Source organism: Heterodontus francisci, chromosome 16, assembly GCF_036365525.1.
Source record: "Heterodontus francisci isolate sHetFra1 chromosome 16, sHetFra1.hap1, whole genome shotgun sequence".
Taxonomy (NCBI): domain Eukaryota; kingdom Metazoa; phylum Chordata; class Chondrichthyes; order Heterodontiformes; family Heterodontidae; genus Heterodontus; species Heterodontus francisci.
This window is the reverse complement of record NC_090386.1, coordinates 102,341,248-102,357,659: the sequence shown is the minus strand read 5'-3', so window position 1 is coordinate 102,357,659 and position 16,412 is coordinate 102,341,248. Positions and strand designations below refer to the sequence as shown.

The 16,412-nt window shown below is 53.7% G+C and overlaps 1 protein-coding gene across 6 annotated transcripts in view; it reads left to right on the top strand.

Moving 5' to 3' along the window:
• Positions 1–12,696: 12,696 nt before the first annotated feature.
• The window catches only part of LOC137378421 (short transient receptor potential channel 4-associated protein-like), a 151,731-nt gene continuing 148,015 nt past the window's right edge, over positions 12,697–16,412 (top strand). For 5 of the 6 annotated variants that reach the window (XR_010976598.1, XR_010976597.1, XM_068048750.1 and 2 more), the window contains exon 1: positions 12,697–12,848. Coding sequence is in view for 3 of the 6 variants with exons in the window: in XM_068048750.1 (XP_067904851.1) it covers positions 12,723–12,848 (126 nt within the window). In the remaining 3 variants the exon portion in view is untranslated. The remainder of the gene's footprint in view (positions 12,849–16,412) is intronic. The other variant, XM_068048751.1, reaches the window with a different exon arrangement.

Genomic DNA, 16,412 nt, shown 5'->3' with positions numbered 1-16,412 from the left:
TGAGGCAATATCTGAAGAGTTTGTTTGTTATGGGTCTTCGAGCTCACTGCAGAGTCCTTGATTGTAGGTAGGTCTTGCTTTTCATTGGGGCCCAGTATTCTTCTTAAACCTTGTTCACTGTAGGAGATTTTTCTCTCTCGGGGTTCACGTGTCTTCAGTGGGTTTCAGTTCCGTGAGAAAGAGATGGCAGCAGACAGGAGGAGAGGAGGTCTTTGTCAGCCAAGGAGCAAAGAGCTTTCTGCTGATTCAAACACTGTCACTACAATTTAAAACTCCCCAAGTTGGCCAGCAGGTGGTCACATGACCAACTGGTTTGACCAGGTCTCTTCTGTGTATTGTATGGGAGCAGGGGATAACTCCTTTGTTCCAACACCGTCTGCTAATATGCAAAAATGTCTTTCTGGACAGGAGCCTGGCAATTCCTTGTAACAGGCCTTCTCTTCTTCCCAGCAACAATTTGAAGTTTAATGTTCATGTGGCAAAATTAATGTGCCTCATTCTTGGCAGGTGGGGTCCTGCATGACAATATGCATAAGTCATTAAAAGTGGCAGGACAGGTTGAGAGTGTGGTTAATAAAGCACACAGTATCCTAGGCTTTATTAATAGGGGCATAAAGTAACAAGAGCAAGCAAGTTATGTTGAACTTTATATAAGACACCAGTTCGTCCTCAGCTGGAGTATTGCATCCAATTCTGGGCATCGCACTGCAGGAAAGACATGAGGGCATTGGAGAGAGTACAGAAAGGATTCATAAGAATGATTCCAGGGATGAGAAACTTCAGTTATGAAGATAGATTGGAGAAGTTAGGACTGTTTTCCTTGGTGAAGAGAAGGCTGAGAGGTGATTTGATAGAGGTATTCAAAATCATGAGGGGTCTGGACAGAGTAGATAGAGAGAAACTGTTCCCATTGGTAGAAGGATCGAGAGAGCACAGATTTAAAAGTGATTGGTAAGAGAAGCAAAAGCATCATGTACAAAAACTTTTTCACACAGCGAGTGGTTAAGGTCTGGAATGCACTGCCTGAGAGTGTGGTGGAGGCAGGTTCAAATGAAGCATTCAAAAGGGAATTAGACAGTTATATGAAAAGGAAGAATGTGCAGGGTTACGGGGAGAAGGCAGGGGAGTGGCACTAGGTGAATTGCTCCTTCAGAGAGCTGATGCTGACATGATGGACCGAATGGTCTCCTTCTGCACTGTAACAATTATGTGATTCTGAGAAGGGATCGAGCCAGGATAAAATGGAACCAAAGATTGACAGGAAAAACTGTAACGGAATAATGGGTGATCTTTAAGGAAGAGATGTTTCAGGTAGAGGCCAGGTACATTCCAACAAGGTAGGGGAACCAAAAACACACACACGTTTAGCACCACAGCCAGGATGTTGTCAGGGTTCATATCTTTTGCTGCATCCAGCATCTTCAGCTGTTTCTTGCGATCACCTGGAATGAATCTCTATCTTTGTAATCTCCTCCAGTCCTGCAACCCTCCAAGATATCTGCACTACTGGAATTCTGATTTCTTGACCATCCCTAACTTACATTTTTTTCTTTCCAAAAATATACTTCATTCATAAGAATTGTAAAATTAAACTGCATAATTTGACATTACATGAAGTGAGATACAGATCAATTTCTTTCAATACAGAACACGAGGCAGCTCACTACACTTGCTATTTCAGGTTATGTTTACAAATTACACACAGCCCCTCACTTTACTATGGCAGGAGGGACTTACACAGTGGCCTTTTCCCATTGCACCTTAACGGCAGCTGCTCCTAGCTTTACTGCGTCACTCAGCATGTAATCCTGGACCTTGGACAGTGTCAGTCTTTTTCTTACACATTCATGGGATGTGGGCGTCACTGGCCAGGCCAGCATTTATTGTCCATCCCTAATTATTCTTGAGAAGGTGGTGGTGAGCTGCCTTCTTGAACCGCTGCAGTCCATGTGGGGTAGATATACCCACAGTGCTGTTAGGAAGGGAAGAGTCTGCAACACTTGGTCATCGACAGCTTTTTGCACTCGAAGACCAACAAGTTTCGGGCAGACCAAAGAGCATCTTTGACAGAGTTGGTGGTCCTCCAGCAGCAGTTGATGTTTATTGTGGTATGTGACCCTGGGAACAAACCAAAGAGCATTGAGTCCTGCGTTACAGAACTGCTCAGAAGGAACCTGGACAATAACCACTGCATCTCTTTTCAGTTCAGACACGCCTTGCAGAGGCACATTCCAGAAAGAGGTAGCCGATGGTCTGTGCCCCACTGCCTTGAGTGGAGGATAAAGAGGGGGGGGGAGGATAAAGAGTGGGGGGGAGGATAAAGAGTGGGGGGGAGGATATAAAGGGGGGGGGAGGATATAAAGGGGGGGGGGAGGATATAAAGGGGGGGGGGAAGGAGATAAAGGGGGGGGGGAAGGAGATAAAGGGGGGGGGAGGATAAAGAGGGGGGGGGAGGATAAAGAGGGGGGGGGAGGATAAAGAGGGGGGGGGAGGATATAAAGGGGGGGGGAGGATATAAAGGGGGGGGGGAGGATATAAAGGGGGGGGGAGGATATAAAGGGGGGGGGGAGGATATAAAGGGGGGGGGGAGGATATAAAGGGGGGGGGGGAGGATATAAAGGGGGGGGGGAGGAGATAAAGGGGGGGGGGAGGAGATAAAGGGGGGGGGAAGGAGATAAAGGGGGGGGGAAGGAGATAAAGGGGGGGGGGGAAGGAGATAAAGGGGGGGGGGAAGGAGATAAAGGGGGGGGGGAGGAGATAAAGGGGGGGGGGAGGAGATAAAGGGGGGGGGAGGAGATAAAGGGGGGGGGAGGAGATAAAGGGGGGGGGGAGGAGATAAAGGGGGGGGGGAGGAGATAAAGGGGGGGGGGAGGAGATAAAGGGGGGGGGAGGAGATAAAGGGGGGGGGAGGAGATAAAGGGGGGGGGAGGAGATAAAGGGGGGGGGGAGGAGATAAAGGGGGGGGGGGAGGAGATAAAGGGGGGGGGGGAGGAGATAAAGGGGGGGGGGAGGAGATAAAGGGGGGGGGGGAGGAGATAAAGGGGGGGGGGAGGAGATAAAGGGGGGGGGGAGGAGATAAAGGGGGGGGGGGAGGAGATAAAGGGGGGGGGGGAGGAGATAAAGGGGGGGGGGGAGGAGATAAAGGGGGGGGGGAGGAGATAAAGGGGGGGGGGAGGAGATAAAGGGGGGGGGGAGGAGATAAAGGGGGGGGGGAGGAGATAAAGGGGGGGGGGAGGAGATAAAGGGGGGGGGGAGGAGATAAAGGGGGGGGGAGGAGATAAAGGGGGGGGGAGGAGATAAAGGGGGGGGGAGGAGATAAAGGGGGGGGGGAGGAGATAAAGGGGGGGGGGAGGAGATAAAGGGGGGGGGGAGGAGATAAAGGGGGGGGGGAGGAGATAAAGGGGGGGGGGAGGAGATAAAGGGGGGGGGGAGGAGATAAAGGGGGGGGGGAGGAGATAAAGGGGGGGGGAGGAGATAAAGGGGGGGGGAGGAGATAAAGGGGGGGGGGAGGAGATAAAGGGGGGGGGGAGGAGATAAAGGGGGGGGGGAGGAAAGATAAAGGGGGGGGAGAAAAGATAAAGGGGGGGGAGAAAAGATAAAGAGGGGGGGAGAAAAGATAAAGAGGGGGGGAGAAAAGATAAAGAGGGGGGGGGAAAAGATAAAGAGGGGGGGGGAAAAGATAAAGAGGGGGGGGGAAAAGATAAAGAGGGGGGGGGAAAAGATAAAGAGGGGGGGGGAAAAGATAAAGAGGGGGGGGGAAAAGATAAAGAGGGGGGGGGGAAAAGATAAAGAGGGGGGGGGGAAAAGATAAAGAGGGGGGGGGAAAAGATAAAGAGGGGGGGGGAAAAGATAAAGAGGGGGGGGGAAAGATAAAGAGGGGGGGGGAGGATAAAGAGGGGGGGGGAGGATAAAGAGGGGGGGGGAGGATAAAGAGGGGGGGGGAGGATAAAGAGGGGGGGGGAGGATAAAGAGGGGGGGGGAGGATAAAGAGGGGGGGGGAGGATAAAGAGGGGGGGGGAGGATAAAGAGGGGGGGGGAGGATAAAGAGGGGGGGGGAGGATAAAGAGGGGGGGGGAGGATAAAGAGGGGGGGGGAGGATAAAGAGGGGGGGGGAGGATAAAGAGGGGGGGGGAGGATAAAGAGGGGGGGGGAGGATAAAGAGGGGGGGGGAGGATAAAGAGGGGGGGGGAGGATAAAGAGGGGGGGGGAGGATAAAGAGGGGGGGGGAGGATAAAGAGGGGGGGGGAGGATAAAGAGGGGGGGGGAGGATAAAGAGGGGGGGGGGAGGATAAAGAGGGGGGGGGGAGGATAAAGAGGGGGGGGGAGGATAAAGAGGGGGGGGGAGGATAAAGAGGGGGGGGGAGGATAAAGAGGGGGGGGGAGGATAAAGAGGGGGGGGGAGGATAAAGAGGGGGGGGGAGGATAAAGAGGGGGGGGGAGGATAAAGAGGGGGGGGGAGGATAAAGAGGGGGGGGGAGGATAAAGAGGGGGGGGGAGGATAAAGAGGGGGGGGGAGGATAAAGAGGGGGGGGGAGGATAAAGAGGGGGGGGAGGATAAAGAGGGGGGGGGAGGATAAAGAGGGGGGGGAGGATAAAGGGGGGGGGGAGGATAAAGAGGGGGGGGGAGGATAAGAGGGTGGAGGAGTGGGGGGGGAAGAGGGTGGAGGAGTGGGGGGGGAAGAGGGTGGAGGAGTGGGGGGGGGGAAGAGGGTGGAGGAGTGGGGGGGGAAGAGGGTGGAGGAGTGGGGGGGGGAAGAGGGTGGAGGAGTGGGGGGGGGAAGAGGGTGGAGGAGTGGGGGGGGGAAGAGGGTGGAGGAGTGGGGGGGGGAAGAGGGTGGAGGAGTGGGGGGGGGAAGAGGGTGGAGGAGTGGGGGGGGGAAGAGGGTGGAGGAGTGGGGGGGGGAAGAGGGTGGAGGAGTGGGGGGGGGAAGAGGGTGGAGGAGTGGGGGGGGGAAGAGGGTGGAGGAGTGGGGGGGGGAAGAGGGTGGAGGAGTGGGGGGGGGAAGAGGGTGGAGGAGTGGGGGGGGGAAGAGGGTGGAGGAGTGGGGGGGGGAAGAGGGTGGAGGAGTGGGGGGGGGAAGAGGGTGGAGGAGTGGGGGGGGGAAGAGGGTGGAGGAGTGGGGGGGGGAAGAGGGTGGAGGAGTGGGGGGGGGAAGAGGGTGGAGGAGTGGGGGGGGGAAGAGGGTGGAGGAGTGGGGGGGGGAAGAGGGTGGAGGAGTGGGGGGGGGAAGAGGGTGGAGGAGTGGGGGGGGGAAGAGGGTGGAGGAGTGGGGGGGGGAAGAGGGTGGAGGAGTGGGGGGGGGAAGAGGGTGGAGGAGTGGGGGGGGGAAGAGGGTGGAGGAGTGGGGGGGGGAAGAGGGTGGAGGAGTGGGGGGGGGAAGAGGGTGGAGGAGTGGGGGGGGGAAGAGGGTGGAGGAGTGGGGGGGGGAAGAGGGTGGAGGAGTGGGGGGGGGAAGAGGGTGGAGGAGTGGGGGGGGGAAGAGGGTGGAGGAGTGGGGGGGGGAAGAGGGTGGAGGAGTGGGGGGGGGAAGAGGGTGGAGGAGTGGGGGGGGGAAGAGGGTGGAGGAGTGGGGGGGGGAAGAGGGTGGAGGAGTGGGGGGGGGAAGAGGGTGGAGGAGTGGGGGGGGGAAGAGGGTGGAGGAGTGGGGGGGGGAAGAGGGTGGAGGAGTGGGGGGGGGAAGAGGGTGGAGGAGTGGGGGGGGGAAGAGGGTGGAGGAGTGGGGGGGGGAAGAGGGTGGAGGAGTGGGGGGGGGAAGAGGGTGGAGGAGTGGGGGGGGGAAGAGGGTGGAGGAGTGGGGGGGGAAGAGGGTGGAGGAGTGGGGGGGGGAAGAGGGTGGAGGAGTGGGGGGGGGAAGAGGGTGGAGGAGTGGGGGGGGGAAGAGGGTGGAGGAGTGGGGGGGGGAAGAGGGTGGAGGAGTGGGGGGGGGAAGAGGGTGGAGGAGTGGGGGGGGGAAGAGGGTGGAGGAGTGGGGGGGGGAAGAGGGTGGAGGAGTGGGGGGGGGAAGAGGGTGGAGGAGTGGGGGGGGGAAGAGGGTGGAGGAGTGGGGGGGGGAAGAGGGTGGAGGAGTGGGGGGGGGAAGAGGGTGGAGGAGTGGGGGGGGGAAGAGGGTGGAGGAGTGGGGGGGGAAGAGGGTGGAGGAGTGGGGGGGGAAGAGGGTGGAGGAGTGGGGGGGGAAGAGGGTGGAGGAGTGGGGGGGGGAAGAGGGTGGAGGAGTGGGGGGGGGAAGAGGGTGGAGGAGTGGGGGGGGGAAGAGGGTGGAGGAGTGGGGGGGGAAGAGGGTGGAGGAGTGGGGGGGGGAAGAGGGTGGAGGAGTGGGGGGGGGAAGAGGGTGGAGGAGTGGGGGGGGGAAGAGGGTGGAGGAGTGGGGGGGGGAAGAGGGTGGAGGAGTGGGGGGGGGAAGAGGGTGGAGGAGTGGGGGGGGGGAAGAGGGTGGAGGAGTGGGGGGGGGGGAAGAGGGTGGAGGAGTGGGGGGGGGGAAGAGGGTGGAGGAGTGGGGGGGGGGGAAGAGGGTGGAGGAGTGGGGGGGGGGGAAGAGGGTGGAGGAGTGGGGGGGGGGGAAGAGGGTGGAGGAGTGGGGGGGGGGGAAGAGGGTGGAGGAGTGGGGGGGGGGAAGAGGGTGGAGGAGTGGGGGGGGGGAAGAGGGTGGAGGAGTGGGGGGGGGAAGAGGGTGGAGGAGTGGGGGGGGGAAGAGGGTGGAGGAGTGGGGGGGGGAAGAGGGTGGAGGAGTGGGGGGGGGAAGAGGGTGGAGGAGTGGGGGGGGGAAGAGGGTGGAGGAGTGGGGGGGGGAAGAGGGTGGAGGAGTGGGGGGGGGGAAGAGGGTGGAGGAGTGGGTGGGGGGGAAGAGGGTGGAGGAGTGGGGGGGGGGAAGAGGGTGGAGGAGTGGGGGGGGGGAAGAGGGTGGAGGAGTGGGGGGGGGGAAGAGGGTGGAGGAGTGGGGGGGGGGAAGAGGGTGGAGGAGTGGGGGGGGAAGAGGGTGGAGGAGTGGGGGGGGAAGAGGGTGGAGGAGTGGGGGGGGAAGAGGGTGGAGGAGTGGGGGGGGAAGAGGGTGGAGGAGTGGGGGGGGAAGAGGGTGGAGGAGTGGGGGGGGGAAGAGGGTGGAGGAGTGGGGGGGGGGAAGAGGGTGGAGGAGTGGGGGGGGGGAAGAGGCTGGAGGAGTGGTGGGGGGGGAGGCTGGAGGAGTGGGGGGGGGGAGGCTGGAGGAGTGGGGGGGGGAGGCTGGAGGAGTGGGGGGGGGAGGCTGGAGGAGTGGGGGGGGAGGCTGGAGGAGTGGGGGGGGGGGGAGGCTGGAGGAGTGGGGGGGGGGGGAGGCTGGAGGAGTGGGGGGGGGGGAGGCTGGAGGAGTGGGGGGGGAGGGAGGCTGGAGGAGTGGGGGGGGGAGGGAGGCTGGAGGAGTGGGGGGGGGAGGGTGGAGGAGTGGGGGGGGGGAGGGTGGAGGAGTGGGGGGGGGGGGAGGGTGGAGGAGTGGGGGGGGGGAGGGTGGAGGAGTGGGGGGGGGGGGAGGGTGGAGGAGTGGGGGGGGGGAGGGTGGAGGAGTGGGGGGGGGGGAGGGTGGAGGAGTGGGGGGGGGGGGAGGGTGGAGGAGTGGGGGGGGGGGAGGGTGGAGGAGTGGGGGGGGGGGGAGGGTGGAGGAGTGGGGGGGGGGGAGGGTGGAGGAGTGGGGGGGGGGGAGGGTGGAGGAGTGGGGGGGGGGGGGAGGGTGGAGGAGTGGGGGGGGGGGGAGGGTGGAGGAGTGGGGGGGGGGGTGGGGCGAGGGGGAGCTGCTGATTTCTTTCTCACCCCCCATTTCGTTCACAGCATCGAATTTCCATTAACAGATACCGGCCAATCGCGAAAGAGAGTTAAACCAGCTAACAATGGCCTCGTCATTGTCGCGCCCTGACCTTTGACTCCAAACGGGCTGGCCGAGTCCAGGCCAAGAAAAGGGGAACTCTAACTAACAAAGAACAAAGAACAGTACAGCACAGGAACAGGCCATTCAGCCCTCCAAGCCTGCGCCGATCTTGTTGCCTGCCTAAACTAAAACCTTCTGCACTTCCGGGGTCTGTATCCCTCTATTCCCATCCTATTCATGTATTTGTCAAGATGCCTCTTAAACGTCGCTATCGTACCTGCTTCCACCACCTCCCCCGGCAGCAAGTTCCAGGCACTCGCCACCCTTTGTGTAAAGAACTTGCCTCGCACACCCCCTCTAAACTTTGCCCCTTGCACCTTAAACCTATGTCCCCTAGTAACTGACTCTTCCACCCTGGGAAAAAGCTTCTGACTATCCACTCTGTCCATGCCACTCATAATTTTGTAAACCTCTATCTTGTCGCCTCTCCACCTTCGTCATTCCAGTGAAAACAATCCAAGTTTATCCAATCTCTCCTCATAGCTAATGCCCTCCAGACCAGGCAACATCCTGGTAAACCTCCTCTGTACCCTCTCCAAAGCCTCCACGTCCTTCTGGTAGTGTGGCGACCAGAATTGCACACAATATTTTAAGTGTGGCCTGACTAAAGTTCTGTACAGCTGCAGCATGACTTGCCAATTTTTATACTCTATGCCCCGACCGATGAAGGCAAGCATGCCGTATGCCTTCTTGACTACCTTATCCACCTGCGTTGTCACTTTCAGTGACCTGTGGACCTGTACGCCCAGATCTCTCTGCCTGTCAATACTCCTGAGGGTTCTGCCATTTACTGTATACTTCCCACCTGTATTAGATCTTCAAAAATGCATTACCTCACATTTGTCCAGATTAAACTCCATCTGCAATTTCTCCGCCCAAGTCTCCAACCGATCTATATCCTGCTGTATCCTCCGACAATCCTCATCACTATCCGCAACTCCACCAACCTTTGTGTCGTCGGTAAACTTACTAATCGGACCAGCTACATTTTCCTCCAAATCATTTATATATACTACAAACAGCAAAGGTCTCAGCACAGATCCCTGCGGAACACCACTAGTCACAGCCCTCCATTCAGAAAAGCACCCTTCTACTTCTACCCTCTGTCTTTTATGACTGAGCCAGTTCTGAATCCATCTTGCCAGGTCACTACTGATCCTGTGTGACTTCACCTTTTGTACCAGTCTGCAATGAGGGACCTTGTCAAAGGCTTTACTGAAGTCCAAGTAGACAACATCCACTGCCCTTCCTTCATCAATCATCTTTGTCACTTCCTCAAAAAACTCAAGCAAGTTATTGAGACACAACCTCCCCTTCACAAAGCCATGCTGCCTCTCGCTAATAAGTTCATTTGTTTCCAAATGCGAGTAAATCCAGTCCTGAAGAATCCTCTCTAATAATTTCCCTACCACTAACGTAAGGCTCACCAACCTATAATTTCCTCTAGCTCCACACAGAGATTTCCTTGAGAGGGCCAATCCTTTCCCTGGTTACCCTCTTGCTCTTTATATACGTATAAAAAGCCTGTTTGTCAATGACTTTTCATGACCCCTTTTACCCCTCCAGACTCCTTGCTTAAGTTCCGTCCTACAGTCTTTATTTTCCTCAAGAGCTTCATCCATTCCCAGCCTTCTAGCCCTTATGAATGCTTCCTTAATCTTTTTGACGAAGCTCACAAAATCCCGCGTTATCCAAGGTTCCCGAAACTTGCCAAACTTATCCTTCATCGTCACAGGAACATGCCGGTCCTGGATTCTAATCAACTGACGTTTGAAAGACCCACACTCCCCCACACTCAGTCACTCACTCACTCTTACTCACTCACAAACTGATTCACTCACTCACTCACTCAGATTCACAAACTGATTCACTCACTCACTCACTCACACACAAACTCACTCACTCACAAACTGATTCACTCACTCACTCACACACTGATTCACAAACTGATTCACTCACTCACTGAGTGAGTGAATCAGTTTGTGAATCAGTGAGTGAGTGAATCAGTTTGTGAGTGAGTGAGTGACTGAGTGAGTGAATCAGTTTGTGAATCACTCACTCACTGATTCACAAACTGATTCACTCACTCACTGATTCACAAACTGATTCACTCACTCACTCACTGATTCACAAACTGATTCACTCACTCACTGATTCACAAACTGATTCATTCACTCACTCACTGATTCACTCACTCACTGATTCACAAACTGATTCATTCACTCACTCACTGATTCACAAACTGATTCATTCACTCACTCACTGATTCACTCACTGATTCACAAACTGATTCATTCACTCACTGATTCACTCACTGATTCACTCACTGATTCACTCACAAACTGATTCACTCACACACTCACTGATTCACTCACTCACTCACTGATTCACAAACTGATTCACTCACTCACTGATTCACTCACTCACTGATTCACTCACTCACTGACACTCACTCACTCACTGATTCACAAACTGATTCACTCACTCACTGATTCACAAACTGATTCACTCACTCACTCACTGATTCACTCACTCACTCACTGATTCACTCACTCACTCACTCACTGATTCACTCACTCACTCACTGATTCACTCACTCACTCACTCACTGATTCACTCACTCACTCACTCACTGATTCACTCACTCACTCACTCACTGGTTCACTCACTGGTTCACTCACTGGTTCACTCACTCACTGGTTCACAAACTGATTCACTCACTCACTCACTGATTCACAAACTGATTCACTCACTCACTGATTCACAAACTGATTCATTCACTCACTCACTGATTCACTCACTCACTGATTCACAAACTGATTCATTCACTCACTCACTGATTCACAAACTGATTCATTCACTCACTCACTGATTCACTCACTGATTCACAAACTGATTCATTCACTCACTGATTCACTCACTGATTCACTCACTGATTCACTCACAAACTGATTCACTCACACACTCACTGATTCACTCACTCACTCACTGATTCACAAACTGATTCACTCACTCACTGATTCACTCACTCACTGATTCACTCACTCACTGACACTCACTCACTCACTGATTCACAAACTGATTCACTCACTCACTGATTCACAAACTGATTCACTCACTCACTCACTGATTCACTCACTCACTCACTGATTCACTCACTCACTCACTCACTCACTGATTCACTCACTCACTCACTGATTCACTCACTCACTCACTGATTCACTCACTCACTCACTCACTGATTCACTCACTGGTTCACTCACTGGTTCACTCACTGGTTCACTCACTGGTTCACTCACTGGTTCACTCACTGGTTCACTGGTTCACAAACTGATTCACTCACTGATTCACTCACTCACTCACTCACTCACTGATTCACTCACTCACTCACTGATTCACTCACTCACTCACTGATTCACTCACTCACTGATTCACTCACTCACTGATTCACTCACTCACTCACTGATTCACAAACTGATTCACTGATTCACTGATTCACTCACTCACTCACTGATTCACAAACTGATTCACTCACTCACTGATTCACTCACTCACTCACTGATTCACTCACTCACTCACTGATTCACTCACTCACTCACTGATTCACTCACTCACTCACTGATTCACTCACTCACTGATTCACTCACTCACTGATTCACTCACTCACTGATTCACAAACTGATTCACTCACTCACTGATTCACTCACTCACTCACTCACTCACTCACTGATTCACTCACTCACTCTCACTCACTCACTGATTCACTCACTCACTCACTGATTCACTCACTCACTCACTGATTCACTCACTCACTGATGCACTCACTGATTCACTCACTCACTGATGCACTCACTCACTGATTCACTCACTCACTGATTCACTCACTCACTGATTCACTCACTCACTGATTCACTCACTCACTGATTCACTCACTCACTGATTCACTCACTCACTGATTCACAAACTGATTCACTCACTCACTCACTCACTCACTGATTCACAAACTGATTCACTCACTCACTGATTCACTCACTCACTGATTCACAAACTGATTCACTCACTCACTGATTCACAAACTGATTCACTCACTCACTGATGCACTCACTGATTCACTCACTCACTGATTCACTCACTCACTGATTCACTCACTCACTGATTCACAAACTGATTCACTCACTCACTCACTGATTCACTCACTCACTGATTCACTCACTCACTGATTCACAAACTGATTCACTCACTCACTCACTCACTCACTGATTCACAAACTGATTCACTCACTCACTGATTCACTCACTCACTGATTCACTCACTCACTGATTCACAAACTGATTCACTCACTCACTCACTGATTCACTCACTCACTCACTCACTCACTCACTGATTCACTCACTCACTGATTCACTCACTCACTCACTCACTCACTCACTCACTCACTCACTCACTCACTCACTCACTCACTCACTCACTCACTCAACTACCTGATGAGTATTCCCAGCACTTGCTCTTTTTATTCACAATGAAAACGGTTGCTGCTGTCAGGGGCGGGTCGAACCTGGACCAATAGAAGAAGTGGATGGATACGGGGCAGTCGGGCCTCATCCAATGGGAGCAGCGGATGGAGTCAGGGGGCGGGCGCTGTCTCTTCCAATGAAAGCGTTAGATAGATTAGCTGTTGGTCGAACCTGGGCCAATAGGAGCGGTTGATGGATCAAGGGGCTGGTCCTCACCCAATGGCTACGATGGATGGTAAGGTGTGGGGCCCGGCCTGAGCCTCGGCCAATCGAAGCGGCGGATGGGGCGGGACCATAGCTTTCCGTTGTGAGGGAAATGGCGGTCGCATCTGGGCCTCCCGAGCCTCTGACTGTCTTGTCCCGGTTCCTCCGGTCGCAGAACATCGTCCCCCGTCTTCAACAGGGACGCTATACGGGCCACGGGCCCACCAGGGTCTCGCAGGTCGGTCTGGGGATTAGGCGGGTACCAAGGCCTAGCCTTGCGGGGCGGGAGGGCGGAATGGGCCCTTAGAAGCCTGGGACCCAATTTAAAAGCGGGCTGGGCATTGCTTCTGGTTAGAGCGCGGGGCCTGAAGCATTGCAGCCACTAATGGCGTTCTTTCATTGACGGGGAGAAAGGGACAGAGTGTAGTTGGGGAGCTGATCATTGTCCCTTTCCTCTGCGTTAGCTGCGCGGAGGCGGGGGGCGGGCGGGGGGTGCGGGCTCGGAGGCGGGCGGGCGGGGGGTGCGGGCACGGAGGCGGGCGGGGGGTGCGGGGGTGGGGAGAGCATCTGGAGCTCAGTGAAGGAATGCCAAAGGACATGGAAAAATGCTTCACTGGAATTATCTTCACAAAAACATTGGTTTAGTCCCAGCTGGAGTATTGCGGCTAATTCACGGCACCACAGTTTAGGAAGGATATCAAGTCCTTGGAGAGGTTGGAAGAGGAGATTTACCAGAATGGTTTCAGGGCTGAGGGGTTTCAGTTATGTGGAGAGACTGGAGAAGCTGTGGTAATTCTCCTTAGAACAGAAAAGGTTAAGGGGAGTCCTAATAAATCTAAATTATGATGGACTTCGATAGCAGTAAGGAGAAACTGTTTCCTCTGGCAAGTGGAGTGATAACCAGAGGTCACATTTAAAATAATTAACAAAAGAGCTAGAGGGCAAATTACTAATTATTTCTTGCGGACAGTGGTTATGATTTGGAAGCGTGTAGGAGAATCAGATTCCATAGGAACTTTGAAAAGGCAGTTGGACACGAGCTCATTACACAAAATAAGAATTTGGTGTTGGTGTTAATATTTAGCATGGTAGAAGATTGGCTGACTATTAGGAAACAGAATTTGGATAAATGGGGCAAATCAGAGCTAGGGCCTGAACTATTTGATCTATATTAATGACTTGGATGAAAGGGACGTAGGAACATAGGTGCAGAAGTAGGCCACACAGCCCATTGAACCTGCTCCGCATGGCTGGTTATCTAGCTCAATGACATTTTCTTGCACTGTCCCCATGTCCCTTGAGGTTGTTAGTATCCAGATATCTCTTTCTGTCTTGAACATGCTCAATGATTGAGCTTCCACATCCCTCTGGGGTAGAGAATTCCAAAGATTCGCCACTCTCAGTGAAGAAATTCTTCATCTTGGTCTTAAATGGCCTGCTCCTTATTCTGAAACTATGTCCCCTGGTTCTAGACTCAACAGCCAGTGAAACATACTATTTACATCTACCCTGTCACGCCCTATAAGAATTTTGTAAGTTTCCATGAGATCTCCTCTCATTCTTCAAAACTAGAGAATTTTTAAAAATTCATTCATGGGATGTGGGCATCGCTGGCCAGGCCAGCATTTATTGTCCATCCCTAATTGCCCTTGAGAAGATGGTGGTGAGGCTGCCTTCTTGAACCGCTGCAGTCCATGGGAGGTAGGTACACCCAGAGTGCTGTTAGGAAGGGAGTTCCAGGATTCTGACCCAGTGACAGTGAAGGAACAGTGATATAGTTCCAAGTCAGGATGGTGTGTGATTTGGAGGGGAACTTGCAGGTGGTGGTGTTTCCATGCATTTGCTGCCCTTGTCCTTCTAGTTGGCAGAGGTCGCAGGTTTGCTGTCTAAGGAGCCTTGGTGCTTTGCTGCAACTTGTGGATGGTACACACTGCTGCCACTGTGTGTTGGTGGTGGAGGGAGTGAATGTTCGTGGATGGGGTGCCAATCAAGCGGGCTGATTTGTCCTGCATTGGATCGAGCTTCTTGAGTGTTGTTGGAGCTGCACCCACCAGGCAAGTGGGGAATATTCCGTCATACTCCTGACTTCTGCCTTTTAGATGGTGAACAGGCTTTGGGGAGTCAGGAGGTGAGTTACTCGCAGGATTCCTGGCCTCTGACCTGTTCTTGTAGCTGCTGTATTTATTTGTACTCCAGAGAATAAAGGTCCAGTTTCCTCAATCTGGCCTCATAAGACAATCCCGCCATCCCAGGGATTAGTTTGTTGAACCTCTGTTACACTCCCTCTGTGGCAAGTATATCTTTCCTTAGATGAGGAGACCAAAACTGTACACAATACTCCAGGTGCAATCTCACCAAGGCTCTATACAATTGCAGCAAGACTACTTTACTCCTGTAAAATAAAAGCAAAATACTGCAGATGCTGGAACTCTGAAATAAAAACAAGAAATGCTGGAAATACTCAGCAGGTCTGGCAGCATCTGTGGAGAGAGAAGCAGAGTTAACGTTTCAGGTCAGTGACCCTTCATCAGATCTGGCAAATATTAGAAATGTAAAATGTTTTAACCAAGTAAAGTGGGGGTGGGGCAAGAGATAACAAAAGGGAAGTTGTTGATAGGACAAGGTCACAGAGGATAACTGACCAGAAGGTCATGGAGCAAAGGCAAACGGTATGTTAATAGTGTGCTGAAAGACAAAGCTTTAGTACAGAGAGGGTGTTAATTGACAGAAAATTGAACAGCCCTGGCCCCAAATACAAACATGAAAAAAAGCAGTGGTCGGCACAGTAGAAACAAACTAAAATAAAATAAACAAATAAAAAAGAAAAAAAACTAAAATTAAAAAGGTGCGCCCGTCATGCTCTGAAATGATTGAACTCAGTGTTCAGTCAGGCACGCTGTAGCGTGCCGAATCGGTAAATGAATGCTGTTCCTCAAGCTTGCGTTGATGTTCGCTGGAACGCTGCAGCAATCTCAGGACAGAAATGTGAGCATGAGAGCCGGGGTGTGTTGAAATGGCCAGCAACTTGAAGCTGGGGGTCATGATTTCGAACTGAGCGGAGGTATTCCTCAAAGCAGTCACCCAATCTGTGTTTAGTCTCCCCAGTGTAGAGGAGACCATGTTGTGAGCAGCGAATATAGTATACTAAATTGAAAGAAGTACAAGTAAAACGCTGCTTCACCTGAAAGGAGTGTTTGGGGCCTGGGATAATGAGGAGAGAAGGTAAATGGGCAGATATTACACCACCTGTGATTGAATGGGAAGGGGACGAGGTGGTGCGGGTAATGGAAGAGTGGACCAGGGTGTCGCAGAGGGAGTAATCCCTTCGGAATGCGGAGGGGAGGGGAAGATGCTTTTGATAGTGGCATCACGCTGGAGACGGCGGAGGATGATCCTTTGGATGTGGAGGCTGGTGGGGTGGAAAGTGAGGACAAAGGGAACACTATCGCAGTTCCGGGAGGGAGGGGAAGGGGTGAGGGTAGAGATGCGGGAAATGGGCCAGACATGGTTGAGGGCCCTGTCAACCACAGTGGGGAAATCCCCGGTTGAGGAAAAGGGAAGACAAATCAGGTGCTGTCGTGGAAGGTTGCATCATCGGAGCAGATACGTCGGAGACGGAGAAACTGGGAGAATGGAATGGAGTCCTTACAGGAGGCAGGGTGTGAAGAAGTGTAGTTGCGGTAGCTCCAAAGGGTCAGCCTCTGCCATTTCTGCCACCTCCAGCGTGATGCCACTACCAAAAGTATCTTCCCCTCCCCTGTCAGCATTCTGAAGCGATCGCTCCCTCCGTGACATCCTGGTC